The following is a 26,948-nucleotide window of genomic DNA, read 5'->3' as shown; positions in this document are numbered from 1 at the left end:
CGTGCAGTTTGGAGCAAGCTGCATTTCCATGTTATCATGTTTCTATATTTTCAAGAAGCCTGGGCTATGTGTGTCTGCCTCCCCTCCCGGATTCTGGATTCCATCCCGGGGGGCCAGCCCAGCCTGCAGCAGGAGGAGATGTGTGACGAGATTCATAGCCCTTGGAGCCCAGAACAGAAGGGCCGGTTCTTTTTTTTTTTTTTTTTTTTTAGATTTTATTTATTTATTTGAGAGAGACAGATAGTGACAGAGCTAGCGAGAGAGAGCGTAAGCCAGGAGGAGAGGGAGAAGCAGGCTCCCGCTGAGCAGGGAGCCTGACGTGGGACTCGATCCCAGGACCCTGGGATCACGACCTGAGCCGAAGGCAGACGCTTAACCACCTGAACCACCCAGGTGCCCCAGAAGGGCCGGTTCTGACCTGGAGGCCAGATAGTATATTTCAAACAACCAGGCTTCCGAGATCATTCAGGCAGCACAAGTCTCATGAACAATGTTCCTTAGCCTGTGTACGTGCAGGTCCAGGTGGTCGGTTATGCGGGATAAATCACAGAAACATCTGTCCATACAGAACACACAATTCTGGAGGCCAGAAGTCCAAAATCAGTTTCACTGGGCCTGGACCCTGCTCGAGGCTGTAGGGGAAGATCTGACCCTTGCCTTTCCCAGCTTCTGGTGGATGCCGCCTGGGACCCCTTCCCCCATCTTCAAGGCCAGCGTTGTAGCATCTTCGAATCTCTCTGCCCCATCTTCATGTTGCCTTTTCTCTGGCAATGTCCCTCTGCCTTCCTCTGCTAGGGTTGCTTGTGAGTGCATTTAGGGCCCGTCAGGATAATCCGGGATAATCACCCTGTCTCAAGATCCTTTACTTAATTGAATATGCAGAGTCCCTTTTGCCACATAAAGTGACATTCACAGGTTCCAGGGATTAGGACTTGGATATTTGGGGGGGCCATTATTCAGCCTGCCGTAATGACCAATGACTGATTGTCATTGTAAGACGCTGCAAGAGAGCTGGAATCCTGGGGAAAAATCTTACAGAACATCTGGACTCCTTATATGCCCACCTCTGGGCTGGTGGCTGGGGATACACGCTATACGGGCCCCACCCCCTTCCTTTATGGAGTTGTCCAGCCTAGAGCACGGTCAACCTCAACACTGCTGACATTTGGGGCCAAATGATTGTTCGCTGCAGGGGTTGTCCTGTGCATTGTAGGATGTTAGCATGTTCCTGGCCTCCACTCACCAGATGCCAGGAGCACCTCACCAGTAATGAATCCAGACTCTACCAGTTGTCCCCTGGACGGGGGGTTGCAAACTTGTTCCTAGCTGAAAATTGTTGGTGTGGGGGTAATGGGTGTAGGCATGCCCATGACTGTTTCGGCTCAGTGTTTTAAATGCTGTGATTGGCAAAACCTTGGGCACTTGTCCTGCTTAGGGGAGAGGTGACAGCTGAGACCCAAAGAATGGGTAGGAGTTAGCCAAGCAAGGAAGGCAGGAAGGGTATGACATGCAAAGGGTTAGAGGTGAGAGCATGACTTTAGGGAGTTGAGAGTGGTTCATGGTGGCTCAAGACCAGGGATGCTGGGGAGTGGTCTGAGCAAAGGCTGGGGCCAGACCCTGAAGGGCTCCTAAGCGAAGCTGTAGAGCTCTGCTGTCCACTAGAACTTTCTGTGAGGATGGAAATGTGCTATATCTGCACTATTCAATATGGTAGCCACCAGCCACATGTGCTCTTGAGCAGTTGATACGTGACTAGTGTGAACTTTGGGCAGAAGTTCGGATATTAAATTAAATAGCCACATGCGGCTACCATATTGGACAGTGCAGTTCTAGAGTTTGGTCACCACTGTAGAGCTTTGTGCAGGGCAATGACAGGATCAGAGTTGCAGGATGGAGAATGGATGGTGGAGGCAGATGGAAGCAAGGAGGAGAAGCTGGGAGCTTGGACCACGGTGCCGGCAGGGCTGGGTGCTAGACGGAAGTGGGGGTGCCCAGAGGCACATAGAGGATAGAATCTGCTGGCCTTGGTGATGGTCGAGATGTGGGGTGGGGACAGGGACAGTCAAGGGTAATGCCCAGGTTTCTGACCTAGTGATCCCAGCAAAGGAGAACTTCTGGGGTCACAGATGTTGGGCTCAGGAAGTCCCTGTTGGGTTGTGCTGGGATGTCTATTTGCCAGGTTTGGTGGGCAGCTGGGGAGAGAGGCTGGGAGGTCAGGGGATCATCTGGACAGCATTCAGAGGCCTGGGAGGCAGGCTCCTGGACCCACATGTGTCTTAGATCTACCAATCCCAGAATCCCCCGGTGCACCTCCTGTAGATTTCTGGACACAGCCCTGCACCTCCTTAACCAGATCCACCGGAGATGGGCCTGGGAGTGTGAATTTAAAATAGCATCTTTCCTTGACTCTGATGCTCAAGAATATAGATAGAGATGGCTCTAAAATCCTGAGGATAAATGAGCCCCCAGATAGCAGGGTGGAAAGGAGGTTCTTAATGAGGTCGATGGATGGGCTTCAGGGGGTCCAGGAACCCTCTGGAAACCATTATCTAAGTCTCATATGTGTGTTGCTTTGGGAAGAGGACTCTGTTGGATTGCCAAATGGGCCCATGATCCAAAAAAGGTAAGAGTCACTAGTATAGGGCGAGAATTATTATTTAGAAATTCCTGTTGAAATGGGTGCCAAGTTGACTCTGAAGGGAGATGGAATGATAGAAGGGCCATCTAACAGGAGTCTGGGATATCGGGGCCACCTCTTCTTTTACCACCTGCTGGCTTTGTGGTTTTAGAAAGGTCACCTTTCGAAAAGGTGGAGGCCTTGCTGAGCCTCCATTAGCCTGTCTGTAAAATGGGGATAATGGTACCAGCCTAACCTCACAACGTGGTTTTCAACTTGTTCAGCAAATATTTACCTAACATCTGCTGGTACCAGGTGCTGGGCTAAGCCCTGGGATAGAGACCAGAGCTGGTCCTCCCCTTCCTGTCCCCAGCTCTAGGTCAGAGAGGTGCAGTGTTATAGTAGTGGCACTTAGGGCAGGGCACCTGGCAGGATCAGGGGAGGATGTGACCCTACAGCACACCTGGGCAGGTAGAGGAACTGTTAGCTATGCTGTGTGTGTGTGTGTGTGTGTGTGTGTGTGTGTTTTCCCCACTGGCTACCTTTTCCTGTTTCTTGTTTCTTTATTTTATTTTGTTTTGTTTTATTTTTATATATACAACCTTAAATTTACCAGTGTACCCACTCTTAAATATACAGTTCAGTAGCATTGGGTATATTCATGTTGCTGTCAAATAGATCTCCAGAACTTTCTCATTTTGCAAATCTGAAACTCTGTACCCATGAAACAACTCTCCATTTCCCCCTCCCCAGCCCCTGGCAACCATCATTCTTCTTTCTGTCCCTGTGAACTTTAGATACTTCATGGAAGTGGAATCATATGATTTTGTGCCTGGCTTATTTCAGTTCACCTAATGTCCTTGAGGTACATCCATATTTTAGCAGGTGCCAGAATTTCCTTCCTTTTTATTTTTTTAAGATTTTATTTATTTATTCATGAGAGACAGAGAGAGAGAGAGAAGCAGAGGGAGAAGCAGGCTCCCTGCGCAGGGAGCCCGATGAGGGACTCGATCCCAGGACCCTGGGATCATGACCTGAGCTGAAGGCAGACGCTTAACCATCTGAGCCACCCAGGTGCCCTTTCCTTCCTTTTTAAAGGCTGCGTAGTATTCCATCGTATGGATATACCACATTGTGTCCTTCCGTTCCTCTGTCAGAGGACACTGGCTTGCCTCCATCTTTTAGCTCTTGTGAATAATACTGCAAGGAACATGGATGTGCAAATATATCTTTAAGACCTTGCTTTCAACGCATACCCAGACATGGAATTGCAGGGTCCTATGGAAATGCTGTTTTTAATTTTTTGAGGAATTTCCATTCCATTTTCTGTAACACTTGTACCATTTTGTAGTTCTTCCAGTGACATGCAGGGCTTTAATTTCTCCACATCCCCACCAGCACTTATTCCCTGTTTTCTCACATGAGGCATCCTGATGGATATGAGGCGGTGTCTCATTGTAGTGTCTATTGACGTTCTGATGATTGTTGGCGGTGAGCATCTTCTTGTGAGCTTGTTGGCCACTTGTATGTCTTCTTTTGAGAAATGTCCATCCATGTCCTTTCCCCATTTTTTTAATCGGGTTATTGGATTTTTTGCTGTTGAGTTGTAGGACTTCTTTATATATGCTGCATATTAACCCCTTACAAGATATACGATTTGCAGATATTCTCTCCTATTCCGTAGGTTACCTTTCCTCTACTGATTCTATCCTTTGATACATGAAAGTGTTTTAGTTTGACATAGTTCTATTTGTCTGTTTATACTTTAGTTATTGTTGCTTTTGGTGCCATATTGTGTTGTGCACCTTTTAAATTGGAATATAGCTCACATATCATAAACCACCCTTTCCAAGAATGCAGCTCAGTGTGGTTTTTAGTATCTTAACAGGGTTGTGCAACCATGACCACTGTCTAGTTCCAGAATTTTTTCATCACCCCAGATGGAAACACTGTGTCCATTCAGCAGTCGCTCTTCCCACATCCCCCTCCCCCAACCCCCTGGCAACCACCGATCTACTCTCTGTCCCAACGAATTTGTCTGCTCTGGACATTTTATAGAGATGGAATCACACAGCGTGTGGCCCTTTGTCTGGCTTCATTCACTGAGCATCATGTTTTCTAGGTTTGTCTATGTTTTGACATTTCTTCATTCCTTTTTATGGCTCAATAGTATTTCATCATATGGCTAGAGCACAGTTTGTTTATCCATTTGTGAGTTGATGAACACTTGCATTATTTCTGCTTTTTGGTTCTTATGAGAAGTGTTGCCTTAAACATCCGTGTATGAATTTTTCTCTGAGCGTATGTTTTCAGTTCTCTTGGGCAGAACCCTAGGACGAAGTTGCTGAGCCATAGGATGAACTCCATGTTATCGCCATGCTGTGCTGCAGACCAACTGTGAGTGAGTACTCTGGGCTCCCAGCTGCTTCGGGGAGTAGGAAGAGCCCAGACTCGAGATCGAACAGACCGAGGTTTGGATCTTGGTTCACCATTCTCTAGCCACGTAACTGTGGTTAAGGGTTCAGCTTGGCAGACAGCCCCATGGGACACAATAGGCTTTCAGATAAAACTACACTGATTCATCCATCCTATGGAAGGATGCAAGGCAGCGACACTCCGTCTTCATCTTGTCGGGAGATCCAGCCACTATCCACACACACGGTTCCTTGTGCTCTGCCACTTACATGGGCCATGTTGGGGTACTAGGGCAATAGCCAAAGCACTGTGAGTCACCTAGAAGCTTTGGCCTCTGTGTCCTGCCAACCTTTTCTATGGTTCTGTTCACTGAGGTCCAGTTCCTCCAACCCAGGGCAGTTCCACACTATGAGCGGGCAGATGTCACACTGCTGTGGGAGATCCAGGTCATTCCCGGGCAGCCCTGATGTTAACCCCATACTCTCGATGACCTTGAACGAGTCCGAGCACCTTCTGAACCCCCATTTTCTCATCTGTAAAATGGGGGTGATGTTAGCTCCATCGTAAGGTTGCAAGAAGAGGACTAGAGGAGGTGGCAATGTATCCAACCAGCTGAGTGGGACCCCTGAGACCTTGTATGGGCTTCGTAAATGGTACCTATTGTCTGCCTTCTGTGTGACTTCTGTCTTGCTTCTATGGGCGGAGGCGTGACCTCAGTCGGAACAGGATGTCACATATCAGTTGAGACTGTCACATGGGAGCCGGAGACTCTCTCCTCTTGCAAGTTATGTGTATACTTTCAAAGTACTGTCTTCACGAATTTCATTTCGACCCAAAGCTCATGGGGTGCAGCGGGTTCCCACTCAAAGTAGGATGGTTTCCTCCTGCCCCGAACAGAGTTCTTAGATCTGATTTTGGGCTTAATTGTCAGACTGGGCTGGTTGGTGGGCCTTGGGCCGTGTTGCATGGTTGGTCCTCATCCAGCCCAGGGTCGTGAATTGAGAAGCACTCTGTCCCTTGGTCCCAGATGCCCCCAGGGAGTCACACGGGAGTGGGGGCCAGGCCCTAAGGCAAAAATCACACGGAATCAAAACTACTCCCACAAATCCCTGACTCGCTCGTCAAGCAGAATAATGTTCTGTCTCTCAAGAAGTCCTCCACGATCGCTTTATCTTCCCATGCTGGATCCCAAAGCAGTTCCTCAAAACGAGCCACAGATGAAATTGTTGGCTGCCTTTGAGGGGAAGTTAGAGTGAATGGAAAGTCTTAATAGCAATAGCAAATACTTCACCAGCACATACTATAGGCAGGTGTTTCTCTGAGCATCAGAGTTACAACGATCTATTTAATCCATATTGCAAACCTGTGAAGTGGATACTATGATTTTTAGTGGTTTGAAGATTCAATTAATTGATGGAGAGACTCGAGTGACTTGCCCAAGGTCACACGGCTAAGAGGTTGCAGGAGGGGTCTGAATTAGAGTCTGAATTTCTGCCTAGTGGGCTAGATGTTCACACAGGGAGGGACACTAAGGGATGAGCCGTGGGAATAGCATTTTTAAGGCTTCTATCTTATGCTTACCCTGGGGAGTACTTTACCTTTTCCCTGTGTCTCTCAGAGTGCAGAATTGCTCCCAATTTTTAGAGCAGGTTTTCTTTTCTTTCTTTCTTTTTTTTTTTAAGTAGTCTCCACGGAGCCCAATGCAGGGCTTGAACCCATGACCCTGAGGTCAAGACCTGAGCTGAGATCAAGAGTTGGACACGTAACCGACTAAGCCACCCATGCGCCCCACAGAGCAGGTTTTCTTAACTTCAGCCCTAATGGATATTTTAGATCGGATAATTCTTTGTTGTGGGGGCTATCCCGTCCATTGTAGGATTTTAGTGTCAGTAACAATGTACCGCCATCCCTGGGTGACAACCAAAATGTCTCCAGACGTGGTCAGATGTCCCCTAGGGGAAAATCGCCCCCATTGAGAACACTGATTAGATTATTTTCTCTCTCTCTCTCTGTCTGGGGTTCAGATACAGATAAGTTAAGTTTGCATTTGAGGGGACTCTGAGCATTCCCGACACCTCTGTTTGACACTGGCCCAAGGAAGCTGGTGGGATTGGGGGGTAAGGAAGGAGAAGTGGGCAGATGACCACAGACAGAGCCTTGGTGATCACTTGCAAGTCTCTGAAATCAGGACAGGTGCAGTTCCAGTCGCTACACACATACACACACACCCGTGCTCCAACACACTAAGGAGAAGAATTTTGGTTTTTCTTGGTTGTTATTCCAGGAAGTCTGTTCCCCTTAATAAGTGAGGATCCCTCACCCAGACCCCTGTCCCTGCTGACCTTCGGGAGGTCGTGCTGCCCCTCTCCCCGCTCTTAAATCTCTATTTAAAAAATATAGAAATATAACACATAAACAGGTCCCACCAAGAGCTGATTGTTTAATTTTGAGGAAGGTCCATGATTTACCAAGGAAAAGAACCCGCAGAATCAGGGAACTAGATGAATTTCAGTTCTCTTTGATTAGGGCACGGAATTACATATTTTGAAATTAACTCCTTACATCTACAGCAGCTTAACTTCCCCTTATAGTTCTCGTTAACTTGAAATCAATTGCATAAGCACTGTCGCCAATAAAGTCACCAAGAGGAGATTTCTTCTGAAGTGTGACCCGCACAATCAGGGAAGGCACCTGGGGACGTTGGTCTGGTTCCTTGATGTTCGATATTGGAGGGCAGGCTGACCACGTGGACCCAGAGTGTTTAATTCACTCACACTCATTCATTCTGGGGTTGATGCTATTGACATTTGGGCCAGATGTTCCTTGTTGTCAGGGCTGTCCTATGCATTGTAGGATCTTGAGCAGCTGTCCTGGCCACTACCCTCGTAAATAGTAGCCATCCCCCCATGGCGACAACCAGAAATGTCCCCAGATATTGCTGGGGGCAGGGGCAAAATCACCTCCCCTTTGAGAACCACTGGCTTCTTCTTGGGCTCATTTCATTTATTCATTAAATAGACACAAATTTTCGGGGTGCCTGGGTGGCTCAGTTGGTTAAGCCTCTGCCTTTGGCTCAGGTCATGATCCAGGGGTCCTGGGATTGAACCCCGCATCGGGCTCCCTGCTCAGCGGGGAGCCCGCTTCTCCCTCTGCCTCTGCCCCTGCTTGCCGCTCCCCCTGCTTATGCACTGGCTCGTACTTTCTCTCTCTCAAATAAATAAATAAAATCTTAAACAAAATAAAGCAACACAAATTTTCAAGAACCTTTGTGTGCTGAACACCGTTCTGGGGGACACAGAGGAAACCAGCCAGGCCTGGTCCTGGCCTGCACGGAGCTGACATTTTAATAGAAGACAGTGACCAGCTAAGCAAATATCTATAAACAAAGTAACTTTAGAGAGTGATAAGCGCTAGGAAGGGGCATGTGGGGGAAAGGGAGGGGCTCCTTTAGATGAGGGGGAGCTCAGAGGTGTCCTCTGGGAAGAGGTGCATTTGGACCCGAATTTGGAGGAGGAGCCAGGCATGGGAAGATGCACAGCAAGAGAGTTCTGGCAGGAAAACAGCAGGTGCAGAGGCCCGGAGGGGGGAGGTGTATTTTAGGGCCGGTGGAGCCAGGGTGTAGGTAGAAGATGCTGGTGGCCTGGGCTGGCTGAATGCCAGGGATGCATCTGGGGACCTGGCAGATTTTTCTGGATTGTCCATTTGTGGATGAGTAGGGAATGCTCCCACTGGCTCGTGTGTGTGTATGTGTGTGTGTGTGTGTGTTTGTGTGTGTTCACTTTCTTTGGCATGGGGGGGTATGTGTTGATACAAATCTTAGCCATAAATGCTGGTGAGTAATGCTCATGATGTTTTCTTAGTAAAGATCAACTCAATGAATTTGGGTCGGAACCCAAGGGGACAGGCCCCGGAGCAGGCCCTTCCCCAGCCCTAAGGAAATCCTGTTCACACAAGGGCTCAGCCCTGGGTGTCCCAGCGCCACTTAGTCACTCCTCACTCAGTATGGGAGCGAGCGGCTCTCAGGATGACTCAGACGTGGCCACAGATGGTGGTAACAGGTCCTCACGTTTTCCCTGCATTACAGTACAGATGTGTGTCTCCCCTGATTTTAAAATGCTCTAGAATAGGAACAGCAAAGGGAGAATCAGGATGCTGATTCCAAGCCTCAGACATACCCTTGTAGGCCAGGGAAGAATTTGAAATGAGTTTGAGTTTAAATTTAAGAAAAATTGGGACAGGTCACATCAGAAACCTGACTTGCTCAGAGTAGGTGAACCGAAGACAAAAGGCAGATGGGTCATCAGCAGGGGCTGCAGGGACGACAGAATGAGGAAAAAGTGCCTGATGGGGATGGGGTTTTACTGTGGAATGATGGGAGTGTTTTGCAACAACAGTGTGAATTTCTAAATGCCACTGAAATGTTCCCTTTAAAATGGTTACTTTTATATGATGTGAATTTCACCTCAATACATTGTTGTTGTATTTTTATTTTTTAAAGACTTTATTTTTAAAAGCAGTTTGAGGTTCACGGCAAAACCCAGGAGAAAGTACACGCCCTCCTGCCCCCGCCACGGCCTCCCCCATATCACCACAACCTCCCCCATATCACCACGCCCCCCCACCCCGATACAACATTTACTGTAGTTGATGAATCTACATGGACACGTCATCACCCAAAGTCCGCAGTTTACCTTAGAGTTTGCTCTTGTGTGGTACATTCTCCTTAAGGTATCACAAAGACTGGCTTCATTGCCCTAAAAATCCTCTGTGCTCTTCCTGTTCCTCCCTCCCTCCCCCCAAGCCCTGGCAGCCACGGATCTTTTTCCTGTCTTTATAGTTTTGCTTTTTCCAGAATGTTGTGTAGCTGGAATCGTGGTATGTGGCTTTTTGAGACTGGCTTCTGTCACTTAGTAATATGCAATAAAATCATTTAAAATGAGAAACTGATAGCTGGCTTCTTCAGGAAAGCCATGAGCGTTGGAGGGGCCAGCTGAGTTTTGGACCTGGCCCTTGTGGGTGAGCCCAGCCCTCACCCAGCCAGTGGACTGACTAGCCCCGCCCAGCTCAGCCCATGAGCACCTGCACTGGCGGCCCCCTGTCCCCATCCCTTGAGGACAGCGGGGAGTGAACACTGATCCTACAACAGAATTTCTTCCACTTTCCTGGGGAGCGAGAGGCCTTGAGTTGGAATTCCTCTCTGATGGCGTGGTTTTCTCCCCAAACTTTCTGAGGCCACCAGGTGATTGAGGGGCTCATTCCCCATAGCCTAGTGTCGGGGCTCACACTGTGTGGACATCTGAGGCCACTTACCCTGAGCTCCCCCGTTCCTGCTCATCCCCCGGCCTTTGTATACGCTGAGCTCTCTGCTGACAAATCTGTCCTTTAGATCTTCACATAGTTTTTAAAATTCTTTATTTTTTTGACAGACATATCACATACCACAAAAGTCACCCCTTTATATTTTTTTAAGATTTTATTTATTGACAGAGAGAGACACAGCGAGAGAGGGAACACAAGCAGGGGGAGTGGGAGAGGGAGAAGCAGGCTCCCCGCGGAGCAGGGAGCCCGATGTGGGGCTCGATCCCAGGACCCTGGGATCATGACCTGAGCCGAAGGCAGACGCTTAACGACTGAGCCACCCAGGCGCCCCAAGTTTTTAAGATTTTTTAAAGTAATCTCTCTACCCAATGTGGGGCTCGAACTCACAACCTCGAGATTAAGAGTCACATGTGCCACTGATCAAGCCAGCCAGGCACCCCTAAACAATTTTGAAAATCAGCTTAAAACATTTATATGTGGATGGCAGGTTTAATTCTATGTCCTTGGACAATTTGAATTACAATTTTAATTTTAGCATTAATTGTTGTTTTGGGTACCCAGTTGACCTGCAAACAGTGTCGTTCCAGTTTTAGTCCGAAGTGAACAGCGACCTGCAAATAATAAATACACATGCGCAGCAATGACAATTTACTGCTTTCAATGCGATGGTTGATGGAGCCCCAGATGAAAAAATCGTAAAGCACAGCAACAGAGTATGTTGTTAGAAAATAATATTATCCTGAATCAGTATCCTTAAAAGGACTTAAAAAAACCTTTTACTTTGAAATAAATTCAAACTTACCAGAAAGCAGCAAGAATAGTCCGAAGGACTAGCACATAGCTTTACCTTGGTTCACCTGCTATAGGCAGTTTGCTGTGTGTGTGTGTGTGTGTGTGTGTGGAGGAGTGTATGTGTACCAACCCAGGATTGCCCACTGCATTTAGTTATTGTAGAATATTTCCAGCCTTTCTTTATCTTTCATGACATAGATAGTTTTGAAGAGCATAGACCAGCTCTTTGGGTCTGTCTCATATTACTCATGGTTCGATCCAGGTTGATGATTTTAGGCAGAAAAAATGTCTTATAAAAAGACTTTTTTTCAAGCTCTGTCACTAGTAAAGGTGGCCTAGAAGTGGCATTTTTTTTGTCCTCTACCACCTCGTAGTTGTACCTCAGCTCCTAGATTTTGGTCTTTGGTTCTCTTGCCATTCAAAGAACCCGGCATTCCTTAGCGAAGAGCCAGGTCCAAATCTGGATGTGGACACCACTGAGACTGGATCTGGCACATCCTTTTGTTGGCAGAAAGCACAAATATGTTTTAAAATGTCACAGAAGTTCTACTTCTTAGCTGGGTGGTTCTGGTTCTGGGTCTCATGAGGCTGTAGTCAAGTGATCGGCCAAGGCTGAGGTCATCTGAAGGCTCAACTGGGGCAGGGGGAACCACTTCCAAGATGGTGCCCTCACATGGCTGTTGGTCGGAGGCCTCAGCTCCTTGCCATGTGGTCCTCTCCATAGCACTGCTCCCAACATGACGGCTGGCTTCCCTCAGGGAGAGTGAGGGAGAGAGCAAGAGAAAGTGACTAAGATGGAAAGCCAAAGTGTCTTATAACCCAATCTCAAAAGTGATAGATGGTCATGTCTAGTGCATTCTATCAGTCATGCAGACCAGCCCTGGTTCACCGTGGGAGATGACTGTACAAGGGTGTGCACACCAGGAGGTTGGGGTGATTGGAGAGCATCTCAGAGGCTGGCTACTTACAGAGCCCCGCCCAAGGAAGGAACAAATGCATGAACGTCTACAGAGTTCCCCCTGTACTCCAGGCCCTGCTATTAGGTAGATGTGATTATGCCCATTTTGCAGGTGAGGAAACTGGACCAAGAAGGTTAAGTCACTTGTCTAAGGTCACAGTAAATAGCAGAACTGAAACTCACAAGGCAGTAATCTGCTTCCTTGACTACTTAAACAAATTATTGTAGAGAGTTCCAAATATATGCCAAATAGATTAAAATAATGAACCCCATGTATCCATCACACAGCTTCAGAAATGCTGGACTCATGACCGATCTTCTTTCATTTATACTCTGATTATTTTGAAGCAAACCCCCAGACATCACACCACTTCAAACATAGGCTGATATGTTCTCTTGAAAAGAACTCAGTTGTATTTTTATTTTTTTTAGGGAGGGGGTGAAGTAGGCAGAGGGGCAGAGGGAGAGGGAGAATCCCAAGTAGGTTCCACACCCAGTGCAGAGCCCGACGTAGGGCTCGATCCCACGACCCTGAGATCATGACCTGAGCCGAAATCAAGGGTCAGATCCTTAACCGACTGAGCCACCCAGGCGCCCCAAGAACTCAGTTTTAAAAACAAAACCATAACATTTTCTCACTTGAAAACAAGGAATAGTTCCCAAATACTGTAAAATATCCAGCCAGTGTCCAAAGTTTCTTGATGGCCTCATCCTTTTATTTATGTATTATTTGTTGGAACTTGCTGTTAAGTAACATGCACATGTTACAGTTGGTTGCTGGATTTCTTAGGTCTTTAACCCATAGGCTCCCCAGTCTCCTTCTGTCTTTTCTTCCCTTTTGTGATCACACTGATGCTCTGTAGAACTTCCTACGGTCTGGATTTTGTAGTGCCCTTCAGTATTTTCCTTCAGCCCCTATACTTCTTGCAAATTAGTAGTTGGAGCCAGCAGCTTGATGAGATTCAGGTGTGGCTGTTTGGGCGCCAGCTTCAAGGGGTGGGGGGCGTCCTTCCACCAGGGGCTCCTAATACCTGGTGGTCCTCAGCGGCCTCCATCCCTGAGTCCTTTTGGGGTTGCAGCCTGGCCGCTTTCCAGTTCTGTCATTCCGTGCTCATGAGTGAGCCGAAGCGATCTAGAAGCTTCCTCCGCATCCCGCACCCCCGTTAGTGTTGTTGTCACCGCCAGGCGTATTTTATAGAGAAAAGGCACAATGCCTGTTGGATTCTTGCCCTTCACTCTTGTGTGTTCTAGATAGGAGTCCGTCATCTTGCATCTCCCATAGGTGAGCGCGGAGGGCTGCTTGTAAGTGTCCGATGACGCACGGATTAAGGCGTATTGTCCTTGTTACTCAGACTGTCCCGCCGTTGGCCCGTGGGAGCCTCTTCCAGTTGGCCCCTGCGCCGTTTGCCCCGACTCTCAGGGTCTCCGACAGCTTCCCTGCTACCTGCAGTGCTCGGATGTCCCAGCCTCATCCTGCGGATTTCTCCATCTGTGCTTGGGATCTGCCGCGTGGCATCCAGAGGCCACAGTCTGGCTGTGTGTCCTGCCTCAGCCACCAGGCTCCGTGGCTTGGAAGTGTGTCAGGTGGGCCCGGACTGCCATCTCCTAGTGGACGTATTTTGGTGGGGGGGGGAGTCACCGTTGTCAGCAAGTACGTGTCCCTTTCTGTTGATCTGTGGCTCACTGGGGGGCAGCCCACAGGTGCAGCAGCCTGGAGGCTCTGGGCTGAGGTTAAGGACTTGGGCTCTGGTGCTTAGTCGGCTGCTTAGAACAGCTGCTAACCCTTAGGGCACCTTCACGAAAACCAGAAAAGGCTACCCTTCCTCCAGCACGGAGAGGGGAGGCGGGGCCTGATTCCCGCTACCATGACCTGCGTGAATGCCACTTTGTTCCCCTGCCCCGCCCCTCCGGGGCCATTCCCTTCACCGGGCTTCCGCATCCTTCTCGGCAAGATGTCTCGCTGTCTCCTTCCTACCTGCCTTATGTGGGCTCGTTTGTCCCAAGGTAGGTGTTGTGGGTTGACTTGTCTCCTCTCCAAAAAAGATACGTGGACATTCTAACCTCCAGTACTCCGAAAGGTGACCTTATTTGGCAGCGGGGTCTTTGCAGATGTAGTTAGTTAAGATGAAGTCACGCTGGAGCAGAGTGGGCTGCTCATACGGTGGGACTGGTGTCCTTCTAGAAAGCCAGCCTTGTGAAGACAGACACGTGGAGAATGCCGTGTGACATTGGGGGGCAGAGATTGGGGTGAGGACCCACAAGCCAAGGAACGCAGAGGGCACCAGCTGCCGTCAGGAGGGCAGAGAGAGGCACGGGATGGATGCTCCCTCACAGCCCTAGGCGGAAACCCGCCCTGCCCACACTGTGATTTTGGATTTCTGGCCTCCAGGCTGAGGAACAGAGAGCAATTTCTGTTTTAAGCCGCCCTGCTTGTGGTGCTTCCTTTTGGCCGCCCTGGGAAATGGGGTACAGCAGGTGACTCTGTTCCTGCTACCCCAGGGGTGTTCTAGGACTAGCAACACTGGCATCACCTGGGTGCTCGTTGAAATGCAGGCCCTGGGGCCCCACCCCAGCCCTCCCGAGTCAGAATCCTGATTTAATGAGAGACCCAGGTGATCCGTATATGGAGGAGCCTGCCTTCTACAAAGGAAGGTGGTAGAAAGACTACTCCCCGGTGCAAATGCGCGGTTTCCAATCACGGCTAGCACTTACGGAATCCCCGCTGCCCACCAGGCAGTACCGTAACCCCGTAGGCGCATTATTATTCTCATGGAATCTTCCCTGAAACTCTGCGGGTGCATTTGGCGAGGCTAGTGGTGGACACACATGACTCACACCAACTGTGATTGACTGGAACCCCCTGGCAGCTCTGAGTCCCCTCGTCCTGTTTCGTAGGCGAGGACACTGTCACCCACACAGAGAGGTTGAGTCACCCACTCTGGGTCACACAGGTCTTCAGTGGTGGATCTGGGATCTGCATCCAGGCAGCTGATGCATGTGTCCTAACTGGGGCCCGCTGCCCACTGCTTCCCTGCCCCATCGTCTTTCTGCGGGAGAGCTCCCGAAGCCGCTGCCTCTCATGCCTCCCGGTTTTTTTCTTGTTTTTAAAATGAGGTAAAATACACATCATGTGAAATTGACCATTTTCACCATTTAAAGTGAACAAATTCAGGACGTGTGTGCGACTGTCCCTATTGTTTGGCTCCAGAACCTTTCCGTCGCCCCAAAAGGAAACCTGTACCCACTAAACACTCATCCCCCCCACCGTGCCCCCCAGCCCCCGACAGCCTCTCAGGGGCTGGCCGGCCCCCCAGATTGGCCTGTTCTGGGTGTTTGCTCTGAATGGAATCCTCTAGGACGTGACCTGGCTGCTTTTACTCATGGTCCTGTTTTCCAGGTTCCTCCATGTTGCTCCCTTTTTTTTCCTATTTTTTTTTTATTGTGGTTAAATAAGCATAATCTAAAATTTACCATTTTTTACCGTTTTCAAGTGGACAGTTTGGCAGCATTAGGTAGGTTGGCTCCTGTGTTCTGGGCTTGCCCACGTGGTGGCCCCTGCTTCATTCCCTTCTGTGGCCGAATCACGTCCCACTGTAGGGATAGGTCCCACTTTGTCCATTCATCTGGCGATGGACACGTGTGTCCACCTTTTGGCGATTGTCCATGCTATTCTTATGAACACGCGTGGACACGTTTTCGAAGACAGGTTTTTGGCTCCTTGGTTTCCAGGTGTTTTGAAAACTGAGTCGTGTAGGGGGGAGTCCGCCTGGGTGTCCCTAGGAGAGAGGGGAGGATCCCCCCTGCACAGGGCCCAGTCTGGGCCCACTGACTTGTCCCCAGGGGGTTCACTTTAATTTGCTCGCTAAGCCTGTCCAATCTCTGAAGTTGGGATGTCTCTTTAAGAAGAAATAAAGAACAGAAACAAGAGTTAAAACCCTGGTGACCAGAGGGAAGTCTGGTGTTTTTTTTGTTTTGTTTTGTTTTTTGCTTCCACACTCAGACCTCTGTTGTGCTGACCTTTGAATCGAAGCTGTGAGGACATAGCCATCCGCATCTGCTCAAACATCCCAGCTGTCTGCAAACCTGCCTGTCCTGGGCTGGGAGGCCAGGGCTGGAGGGGGCATGCTGTCATTTGGAGCGAGAAGCCAGAGTCTGAAGGACAGTGGTGCTCACGCTGCCTCGGGGGTATTCTAGAGGAGAAAAATCTGATTCTGCCCAGATGCAGAATCGGAGGCAGCCCACAGGGTTTCAGCGAGGCACACAGGGGTCCCTGCTTGTATAGGTGTGGGTTCCTCCAGCCTGTCCCTGCTTGGCTCCTGGAACGGAGTTTAATCTTGAAGATGGGATAGAGGAGGGCCCCTTGATCGTGAGGAGCACATGAGTCCCCTGTGGTCTTGTTAAAATGCAGATTCGGGCTCAGGAGTTCGGAGGGGGGGTTTCCCCCGATCTCGCCTTTAACGAGGTCCCAGCGGTCGAGGGTAGCGGCTGAGGGATGGACGGGTGGCGTCTTTGCTCTCTCCCCCTCACGCGTGGGTGTCCCCTTCCTCCATGTCTTCATGGTGACATGCTGCCCTGAGCTCAAGAGCCACCTGAATCTAAGTGGGCGTCGGGGCTGAAGAAATAAATAGCAGCATCCTATTCATTTTTAACAGTGGGGGGAAAAAACCTCTGAGACAGGATGTTCAAAAATAGCACCACTGGCCAAGGCTTTTTTTTTTTCCACTTTCTTTCCCTCTCAAAAATCGTGACCATGAATGAGAAACTATAAGCAGAGTGATTAGCCACAGCTCCCTGAGGCCCCCTCTGGTCTGGTGTCCGCGGTATTTCCTCTCCAGGAACCTCTGGCATCTGGGGTTGACGTTGTCCTCCCATTTTATAGATGAGTAAAGCAAGGCTCTGAATGGGCCATGTCCCAGCATGGGCAAGGACGGTGTTCGAATGTTGACCTAGGCGCTCTAGCTCTCGTCGCCCCCTCTGTCCAGGTGGGGGCTAGCTGGGCATTTATGTTCCAGGGAGGCGTGCCCCTCACTTTTTTTTTTTGCAGAGAGACTGGTAAGCCCAGAAGAAAGGACCCGCTTTCTGGAATTTTCCTCATGATCCAACTGTGATGGTCAATTACTCAGTTGGGGATTTTTAGGTCTGGATTTTTATGTTGGCCACAGATAGCCTCCTGACTATCAGCCCATGGGCTTGGTTTATTCTAAAAGGTGTCTTGCCTCCACGCCTAGTGCAGGCTGCCTCTGATTTCTTTATTCTTCTACTTTTTAATGCAGATTTACATAAAAGTACAGGGAACAATGAGCCTCCATCATGATCCGCACATTGCCAGTTCTTCACCCCCCTCGGGCAGCTCCAGCCCCCAGCCTGTTGTGAAGCAAATCCTAGGCATCATCTCAGACAACCTGGGGTTTTTTAGTGGCAGTATAAGCCAAGGAGGAAAGATACGGTCTTTCCTCAACCTGAGTCCCAGCGAAAAGCAGAGCTTTCCAGAGTGTCTGAAGGAGGAGTATTTATTTATTTATTTTTTAAGATTTTATTTAATTAACGGCATGCAAGCACAACTAGGCAGGCAGGCAGAGGGTGAGGGAGAAGCAGATCCCAGAAGCCTGGGATCATGACCTGAGCCGAAGGCAGACGCTTAACTGACTGAGACACCCAGGCGCCCCAGAAGGATGAGGTTTTAAAGGAAGAGAACTTAAAATAGGCTGTTTGCTGAGGAACTCAAGCTGGAGACTGTCTTTATTTTTTAAATTTTTAATATTTTAGATTTATTCATTTATTTGACAGAGACACAGCGAGAGAGGGAACACAAGCAGGGGGAGTGGGAGAGGGAGAAGCAGGCTTTCCTCGGAGCAGGAAGCCTGATGTGGGGCTCGATCCCAGGACCCTGGGGTCATGACCTGAGCCGAAGGCAGACACTTAACGACTGAGCCACCCAGGTGTCCTGGAGACTGTCTTTAAAAACCAGAGCACGGTTTTCAAAGTAACTTAAATAGTGAAATGAAGGACAGCTTTTAAAGATATTGTTCGATTCCTGCTGAATTTAGGATTAAACCAACCTTTTCCCCTCAGGTCAGACCTGCCCGAGAAGTTTATGGGAAAAGGGGATATGGACTATGGGGCATAGTTCTCCCCTGATTTTACTCTATTTAATCTGTTTAGACACAGCCCCCCACCTCCCAGCCACCGCCTGTGTCCATTTTTTAGAGTACTTTTAGGTTTACAGGAAAACTGAGCAAAAAGTAGAGTTCCCATAAGTCCCGCCCCCCACCCAGAAGTTCCCCCTATTAACATCTTACATTAATTAGTGTCTTATATTTGTTACAAATGATGAATCAACACAGCATTGTTACCTACAGTCCGCCCTTTACACGAAGCTTCATCCCTGTGCATTGTCTCGGCTATGACAAATGCGGAGTGACATTGATCCACCATTACTGTGTCAAACGGAGTAGTTTCACTACCCTGAAAGTCCCGTGCTCTTTGTATTCATACCCACCTCCCCCACTAACCTCTGGAAACCATTTTTTTTTTTTTTTACTGTGTCCCTTGTTTAGTCTTTTCCAGAATGTCCTAGGGTTGGGGTCCTACAGCAAGCAGCCTTTTCAGACTGGCTTCTTTCATTTTGTAATAAGCATTTAAGGTTCCTCCTTGTCTTTTCGTGGCTTGAAAGCTCATTTCTTTGTAGTGCTAAAGTGTCACTGTGTGTGGAAGTTTATCCATTTTATCCATTCATCTGTTAAGGACATCTTGGTTGCTCCCAATTTGGGGCAATGATGCATACATAGAGTTGCTATAAATATCTGTGTCCTGCTGGCAGGCGTGGACCTAAGTTTTCAACTCCTTTGGGAAAATTCTGAGTAGTGCGATTGCTGGATTGTATTACATAGAGAATTTTTAGCGTGATTTGCAAAGATTTCTCTTTGGTCAGCAGCTTTAATCAGAACTTTTTTTTTTTTTTTAAGATTTATATATTTATTTGACAGAGAGAGATACAGCGAGAGAGGGAACACAAGCAGGGGGAGTGGGAGAGGGAGAAGCAGGCTTCCCCCGGAGCAGGGAGCCCGATGCGGGGCTTCGATCCCAGGACCCTGGGATCAGGACCTGAGCCCAAGGAAGACGCCCAACGACTGAGCCACCCAGGCGCCCTTCAATCAAACTTTTTAAAGGTGTAACGTACATAAAGTGCGCTCATCTTAATGGATGCTTTCAACTTTTGTACGTGTGTATATACACGAGATCAAGATATGGAGTGTGTCCAGCACCTCTGTTTACATACCATCTCAGGCGGTGTCCTCTCAACCACCCGCAGACACTCCTCTGACCTCTAGCACCATCCCTTAGTTCTGCCAGTCAGCCAGCTTCCACCCTGCTTTTGAAAGCAGATTTTTTTGGGGGGGGGGGTTGGGGCCATTAATAGCAGTATGCTTTATTTTGGTTTGTTTTGAACAGCACCTGATTTCCTCATTGTTCATGCTGGTCTGGAGCAGAAAGTTGGCACAATTTCTGGGTAAATATTTTCGACTGCAGGCTACCGGATGAATAAGTATGGCTATGTTCCAATAAAACTTTACTTACAGAAACAGGAAGTGGGCCAGATTGGGCTCCGGGGCCAGAGATTATGAATCCAGTGTAGAGCAGGGCTTTTTCTTTGCAAAATCCAGCTTTGCGCCGCACTCCAGGTCTGACCCCACGTGCCCTGGGAGGGGTGGCCTTGTGCACCTCCTAAAGTTTCCTCAGCTGGCTTTCATGCGCATTCCAAGCTGAGAACCTTCTGAGTTTTCTCCAAGGAGGAAGACCGCAGTTGTGGGGCCCAGGACTGTGAAAATGGATTTAAACTTAAACCGAAGCCCAGCCAGACTCTCCCCACCTTGACCACCCTTGAAGTAATCTCCTGTCCCGTTCAGTCTGTCCTCCCCTCCTCCTGCTCACCTCCAGTAGCAGGCTCCTTCCTACCTGGCGAGTGGAAAGCACTGTTAAAGCTGAGGAAAGGGAAAGGTTCTTCGGTGAAGTGGAGGGACGGGGGAATATGGAGAAGTCAGGAGACATGGGGGATCCCTGCAGAGGCGAAAGTCTGCCCCTGGCTAGTGAGAAAGTTGTGGGCAGGTGGGGAATTTCGCAGTTGGGCTCCTTGGAGGTGGATCAGTTTCGAGTGGCTGAGGGCTGAGGTAAGCTTGTCATGGTCCCTGAGCACGGTCTGGGTTTCAGGCACTTTCTATGTGCCACCTTCACTTGATCTTTTTTTTTTTTTCACTTGATCTTTTAACAGCGAGGAAGTGGCCACTGTCAGCATTCCCATTTTACAGAAGTGGAGACTGAGGTGTCCACAGGTTGTGTGGCTGAGGGCGGGCCGCAGAGCTGCTCTGAGGTTGGCACCAGGATTTGAACGCTGGCAGTCTGGCACCTCTGGCCTGGTTACCTCTCCTGGGTGCCTGGGAGGGTGGAGTTGGAAGCCAGTGGCTTTGGGAGGTGGAGGTGACTGTCGGTGCGCATGTGTGTTCTGTGGCCGCGGAGGTGACAGAGCCCTGGGGGATGGAGGACCCCGTGGCAGGGAAGGGTGGACAGGTATAAGCCATGGCCTTCACAACTCTCAAAACCAGGAAACTGGTCTGAGAGCAGTTGAGTGTTGGCAGGGGCCACAGGCTGGGCAAACTCCAGAGGTGGCCTGAAGGGGGGTCTGGCAGGTGGCCCAGAGGACGGCCTGCATCAGACAGGCTGAAAGCAGTACTTTAGAGCGCCACTGGCGTCCTTTCCTACTCTGGGCTTTGTCTGCGTAATGATAGTGGCCATGGTAATGGTACTTTCCATTACAAGTTAAGGACATCACTTAACTGGGACCCAACTAAGCAGAACCTTCCAACGATGGGAATTTCTCTGCATTTTAGGAAACCACAGCCGAAAAAAATTGGGTGGGTAGGGGATTTATTCGAATGCATTAACTTCCAGGTTTTACTCTGGAACAGTGGCCATGTGGGTCTCGTACAAGTCTATACTTTTCTACCATACAGACCCAATTTCAAGGCTCGACGCAACAAATATTGGCCGAGAAACTTAAATGCCAGGTGCTATTGGGGACATAAAATGATCTCAAACATGGCTTCTGCCCTCAAAGAATTTTCGGTTACTGTATAGAGGACTCCTTCATGTTCAGGGCGAAGAGGCAAGATTGTATTAAGACATTTAGTTAAAAGATCCTCAGGAAGATTAAGGTTAAAATGGTATAAGAGAAGGGGTGCCTGTGTGGCTCATTCGATTGAGTGCCCTACTCTGGGTTTCGGCTCAGGTCTTGATCTGAGAGTCATGGGATGGAGCTCCGTGTTGGGCTCCACGCTTAGCAGGGAGTCTGCTTGAGATTCTGTCCCTGTGCCCCCCACCCCGCCACCCTGTGTGCGCGCTCTCAAAAAAAAAAAGGCAATAAAATGTAATAGCAAACATTTATTTAAAAACGAGGGTATTGGGGCGCCTGGGTGGCTCAGTTGTTGGGCGTCTGCCTTCGGCTCGGATCATGGTCCCGGGGTCCTGGGATCGAGCCCCACATCAGGCTCCCTGCTCCACAGGAAGCCTGTTTCTCCCTCTCCCACTCCCCCTGCTTGTGTTACCTCTCTCGCTGTGTCTTTCAAATAAATAAATGAAATCTTTAAAAAAATAATAAAAATTAAAAATAAAAATAAAAACAAGGGTATGAGAGACCCCCAAGGGTATAATCTTCGGGAACATTCCGGATGTGGAGGGTATACGGGATCATGTCTGACTCTTCAGGGCCGGGTCCATGTCCCAGGCTGGCTTGTGCCAGGCCGCCAGGAGAGCTCAGCATCTGAAAGGCACAGCTGAGAAGCGCTGTGGCAGATAGCTGGGGTTTTGGCACTGCTCCTTCTTCCTTTGGAACATCAGGAGTAAATGCAGAGGTCACTATAAATCCTGCTTCCGAGTCCGTCCTGTTCCCTTGAGAGTCAGGACCGCACAATTCCCTAGGAGTCCAGTTTGCTTTCTCTGCACGGTCCTTCCTTGGGAGGACGAGCAGGTCCCTCCCCGATGCAGCTCCAGGTCTGCTGGCTACCTCTCTGAGCACCCGAGGGGTTGCCAGACGGAGGCTTGTGAGCCAGCATGCAACACAGCCTGCGCTATTTTATTAGCATTATTAGTCGCCGTCACGTAAAAACATTTTCCTGTCGCAAGTCTGAATTCCTGGCTTCTCATGCAAACAGCGGGTCTGCCAGTCCTGGTGGGGCGGCCCGCTCCTCCTGCCCCTCCCTCCCAGTGCTGGCTGCGGCTTTCATTGCCATCTGCCACCTGGCTTGCACTGTGGCTTTCTCCATCCGAGTTCTTTCCACCTGTGCTCTACCAAAGTGGATTCCAAAGAGAAAACAGAATGGTGTGAGGGTCTTCTACCTGGCCCCTGCCCCCCCCCCCCCCCCCCCCCCCCCCCATCACCTGCCGGACCGCTATGGGCATGTGTTCTCTCTGCTCTGGATACGTGGGTGGCCCTTGTGCTCGAGCTAGCCTTGGGTCTCTGGTCTTTCTAGACTTTTCTTTAAAGCAACTGATGTGGGATGAGTCATGATTTCCCTCTATCCAGGAACATGGGTTCCCCAGTGACATGAGATTCTGCATCTGTGGGCTGCAGGTGGCCTGCTCAGTTACTGGTGGAATAACCCAACCTTTACCTTTAGGGAACTGGTCCTTATCACTACCAGGTGGGAAGGCAGTGACCACTGTCCTGTTTCACTTCAAAGGTGGCCGAGTTTCGAAGGGGGCCCATGATATTTGGAATCAAATGAGGGAAAGTACTGGATTCTTTGAGAGGGCAAAGATGCTGGTACAATGATGACTGTTTCAGGACTTCTAATTTGCTGACGTTCTCAGACCTGCTGCCTGATGGAGCGGGGCTTGAAGTGCCCGGGGCAGAGCATGGGGAGTCAGAACCCATACAGTGAGTCCAGTGCTTGCCCTCTTGGCCTTTGCAGTGAGGGGGCTTCTGGGTTCTTCCCTAGGCACCCGCTGGCCACCTTTTTCCACCTGTTTTTCCGGGTGAGTGCCATTGTCACCTATGTGTGCTGCGACTGGTTCAGCAGAAGCTTTGTGGGCTGCTTCGTCACCGTGCTCCTCCTCCTGTCCTTCGACTTCTGGTCTGTGAAGGTAAGGCCCCCTCACTCGTGATGCCATCGCTCGTGAACGCACGAGGGCTGTGGTCACTGACGTTCCTGAGGCACGTGGCTGATTTGGGCCAAAAGGTACTTTTCTTCGAAACTGCAGATCCATACTTAGAAATAGTGAGCCAACATCACTTAAACATTGTTAAGAGTTAGAAAATGGTCCTGGTTCTCAGCTGCCGTGGTTGCAGATATGTATGTCATGAGGGTGGCAACTCGCTACAGCTTGGGGTTTTTTTGCTAAAATTTGCATGTATTTAAAATACATATTGCTACATATTGTTTGGGGGTGTGTGTGCATGTGTGCACAGGGTGGGGAAGTCACTGGTTAAGGTAAGCTTAGTTCAGCTTACCTCTCCTGCTCCCAGGATAAGTTCAACACAAACTGACTTTTATTTTGTTCATCAGTGAAAAGACAATGACTTTCTTTCCCTCTGGCGTGCTTAGAGTCCTTCTGTCCATTTCCCCCAGAACGTAACCGGGAGACTCATGGTGGGCCTCCGCTGGTGGAACCAGATAGATGAAGATGGGAAAAGCCACTGGATTTTTGAAGCCAGAAAGGTATTGTCCATTACAAGTCAAACTCGAACCAGGAAAATGGCTGTGGAAAGTTTGCACGGGTCCCTTCTGGGCTTTGTGCAGATCGGATTCCCGCCTAGGGCTGAGCCCACCACTGCGGGGGCACCACCAAAACCAGCGGGTAGCAGAAGTCTGCGGATGAGAAGCCAAGAGGACCGCGGGCTGCTCTGCGACCGTTTTTACTCATTTTGAACACGGACTCTTTCTCCCTTTAATAGGCCTCTCCGAATCAGATCGCTGCCACAGAGGCTGAAGCTCGCATCTTCTGGCTCGGCCTCATCATCTGCCCGCTCATTTGGATCGTGTTCTTCTTTAGCACCTTATTCTCCTTGAAGCTCAAGTGGCTGGTAAGGCGATACCCCGACTCGGATGGTGCTTTGCCATCTGCACAGACCAGGGTTGCAGGAGAGGGTTTTCTTATCTGTCCGTTGATTTGAGACTTTGCTGAGGCCATTGACATACCGTACAGTCCACCCATTTAGCACGTGCAACGCAGGGGGCTTCTAGTCTATTCAGTGTGCGGTCGTCACCACAGCCCATTTTAGGATATTTTCAGCACCCCCAAAAGGAGCCCTGTACCCTCTAGCCATCACCACCTCCAGCGCCTGGCATACTCCTCTTTCTGTTCCAACACTTAACCTATTCTAGACGTTGCCTGTAACTGGAATTCTTTAGTGTGATCGTTTGTACCCTTCTTTCACTTAACACCGAATTTCAAGGTTCATCTGTGTTGTAGCATTTATCAGTACTTTTTTTTAATGGCTGTGTAATATTCCATCATGTGGACATGCTGTGTTGTTTCTCCATTCATCCGCTGATGGACATTTGGGTGTATCTTTTGGACTCCTATGAATAATGCTGAGAGACGAGTTGTAAGCAAAATCATGTGATACCCTACCTTAGAATGTTCCTAAATAGGAATAAGCAAGCCTGAGGTCTGAAGTTTTTACAGGTTTTAAGTACACTCCCGACCCAGCATGGAGCCCAATGCAGGGCTCCAAACTCATGACCCTGAGATCAAAATCTGAGCTGAGACCAAGAGTCGGACGCTCGACTGACTGTGCCGCCCAGGCGCCCCTATTTTAGTTTTATTACTCTATTTAATTGCTGTGATCTGGCTCCTTCAGTGAGAAAACATCCATAGATGGTAGAAGTAGCAGTGTAATCAAAAGTGGGGGCTCTGGAGTTTGGCTGTTGGCCCAGCCAGGCATCAGCTCTGGGACTTTGGGCAACTTTCCTTTCTCTGGGTTTGTTTCTTCCCTACAAAATGGGATGATAATGGTACCACCCTCTTGGGTTGTTGCTGACTAAAAAGTGTCTGTGATTATTTGAGTGCTCAAGAAAGGTTGGCTGTTACCAGGCCAGAGCCACTGCTATGTAGTTTGGGAGGAAAATTTCAATACGTGCCCTTAGAAGAACGACCTTTGCTTTGTCTGCGTGCAGGCCCTTGTGATAGCTGGGATTTCTCTCCAAGCCGCTAACCTGTATGGCTACATCCTTTGTAAAATGGGAGGTGAGAGTGACATCAGCAAAGTCACAGCCCGTTTTCTGTCCCAGACGGTGTTTCAGACGGTGAGTTACTGAGCTCTCACTCCTGGACCCCTGCGCTCCAGATGCTTTAAGCACAGGTGGCCTACTGGCAAATGCGATTTTAACGTTCTCCCTATCAGCTAGGCTGCCGGGGTTAGTGTTGTGTGTGTGTGTGTGTGTGTTAAAATAGGCACAACATAAAACTGACCACTTTAAACTAGTCAGTGGTGTTAAATACACTTGCGCTTTCATGCAACCATCACCACCGTCCCTCACCACACTTTTTCATCACCCCAAACTGAGATTCTGTCCCCATGACACAGTAACTCCTGCTCTCTCCTCCCCAGCCTCCCACCATCTATTTTGCTCTATGAATCGGACTCTTCTAGGGCCCTCACATAAGTGGAATCCTACAGTATTGGTCCTTTTCGGGACTGCCACTGTTAGGTTAAAGGAATTCTGTGGGTGTAGTACTTAATGCTGTAGTTTTTAAATCACTTAAAACTAACATTTTTTCTAGAAGTGTGAGATCTTTTCAATTTGACGGTTTGAGCTTTGTTAAAATTTAAACAGTACTACCTTATGCCAAGACATTGAGCAATGAGCACTGTGGGCTTTCGGTTACGTTGTGGGTTTGCTCTGGCCCTTGCATTAGCAGAATCAGGCCCCTCCCGTGTGAGGACAAAACCACAGTTGACTTTTCTCCTTGCAGGCCAGCCCAAGTGACTTCCAGAAGCCTGGCCTTGAGGGGCTGGAGATTCACAAGCATTAGGTAAGAGGCAGGATGGAGGTGGAGGTTGGGGCTCAGCTGTGCCAGTGGGCCAGGGCGCACAGCAGGGCGGGAGCCAGCCGGGGGGGCCTGGGCACGGGGCCCTCCCAAGGCTTCCTGGTCCCCTCCTTCTCTCCTCCCATGGAACATGCGCAAATTTGACCATGGGTGCAGGCACGAAGGGAGGGGAAGGAAAGGAGGGGAGAGGGAGAGAACCAAGGGATTTGCCCATCCTTCCATGGATGCCCGGAGGGAGCTGGAAAATGGGAATTACCTCTTCCCTCAGTTGTCAGTTCCTGTGTGTATCCTGGCAGTGAGGAGAATTCTAGAGTTTAGGTCGGTCTCTTTAAGTAATTAAAAAAAAACAACCCTATAAATGGTCTTGTAGGACGCTGGAAATGACTGGACAGTGAACACATATTAGTTCATGGGGCATGGGCACAGACACCCTGTTCTGTTTCCATGGGTGATTTAAGGGCTTTTTGGGGCCATCTTCATTTTCCCCTCAATCTAAAGCAGTAGCATTTGGACCTTGTTATTCGAAACCATGACTGTGGATTTTGCAATGGTTCTTTTTTAGGCATCTCTTTGGAGGCCACAGTGGCTGAAGCAAGAGGTTCGGTCCTTAAAAAAACTTCCAGCAGAGAAGAGTTCCCTGACCAACAAGCTGTTGGTTTCCCGGAAGCAGGCCTTGGGGAAGAGGTTTGAGGAGACATTTTTATTCTTAAGACAGCATGTTTGTAAAGAATGCCTTTATATATGTTGAAAAGTGTAAATACTACAATTAAAGTGTCTCTGCAAAAATGACTTCACACCCTA

The 26,948-nt window shown here is 49.2% G+C and overlaps 1 protein-coding gene across 2 annotated transcripts in view; it reads left to right on the top strand.

Moving 5' to 3' along the window:
* TVP23A (trans-golgi network vesicle protein 23 homolog A) overlaps positions 1 to 26,936 on the top strand; it is a 28,764-nt gene extending 1,828 nt beyond the window's left edge. The window contains exons 3-9 of one of the 2 annotated variants that reach the window (XM_032392189.1): positions 4,931 to 5,014; positions 23,093 to 23,237; positions 23,723 to 23,812; positions 24,049 to 24,177; positions 25,274 to 25,402; positions 26,073 to 26,132; positions 26,710 to 26,936. In XM_032392189.1, the coding sequence (XP_032248080.1) occupies positions 4,931 to 5,014; positions 23,093 to 23,237; positions 23,723 to 23,812; positions 24,049 to 24,177; positions 25,274 to 25,402; positions 26,073 to 26,132 (637 nt within the window). In that variant the 3' untranslated portion in view covers positions 26,710 to 26,936. The remainder of the gene's footprint in view (positions 1 to 4,930; positions 5,015 to 23,092; positions 23,238 to 23,722; positions 23,813 to 24,048; positions 24,178 to 25,273; positions 25,403 to 26,072; positions 26,133 to 26,709) is intronic. The other variant, XM_032392190.1, reaches the window with a different exon arrangement.
* The last annotated feature ends 12 nt before the right edge of the window (positions 26,937 to 26,948 follow it).

This window comes from Phoca vitulina, unplaced genomic scaffold, assembly GCF_004348235.1.
Source record: "Phoca vitulina isolate PV1807 unplaced genomic scaffold, GSC_HSeal_1.0 scaffold66, whole genome shotgun sequence".
Taxonomy (NCBI): Eukaryota; Metazoa; Chordata; class Mammalia; order Carnivora; family Phocidae; genus Phoca; species Phoca vitulina.
This window is presented reverse-complemented; position numbering and strand designations above follow the sequence as displayed.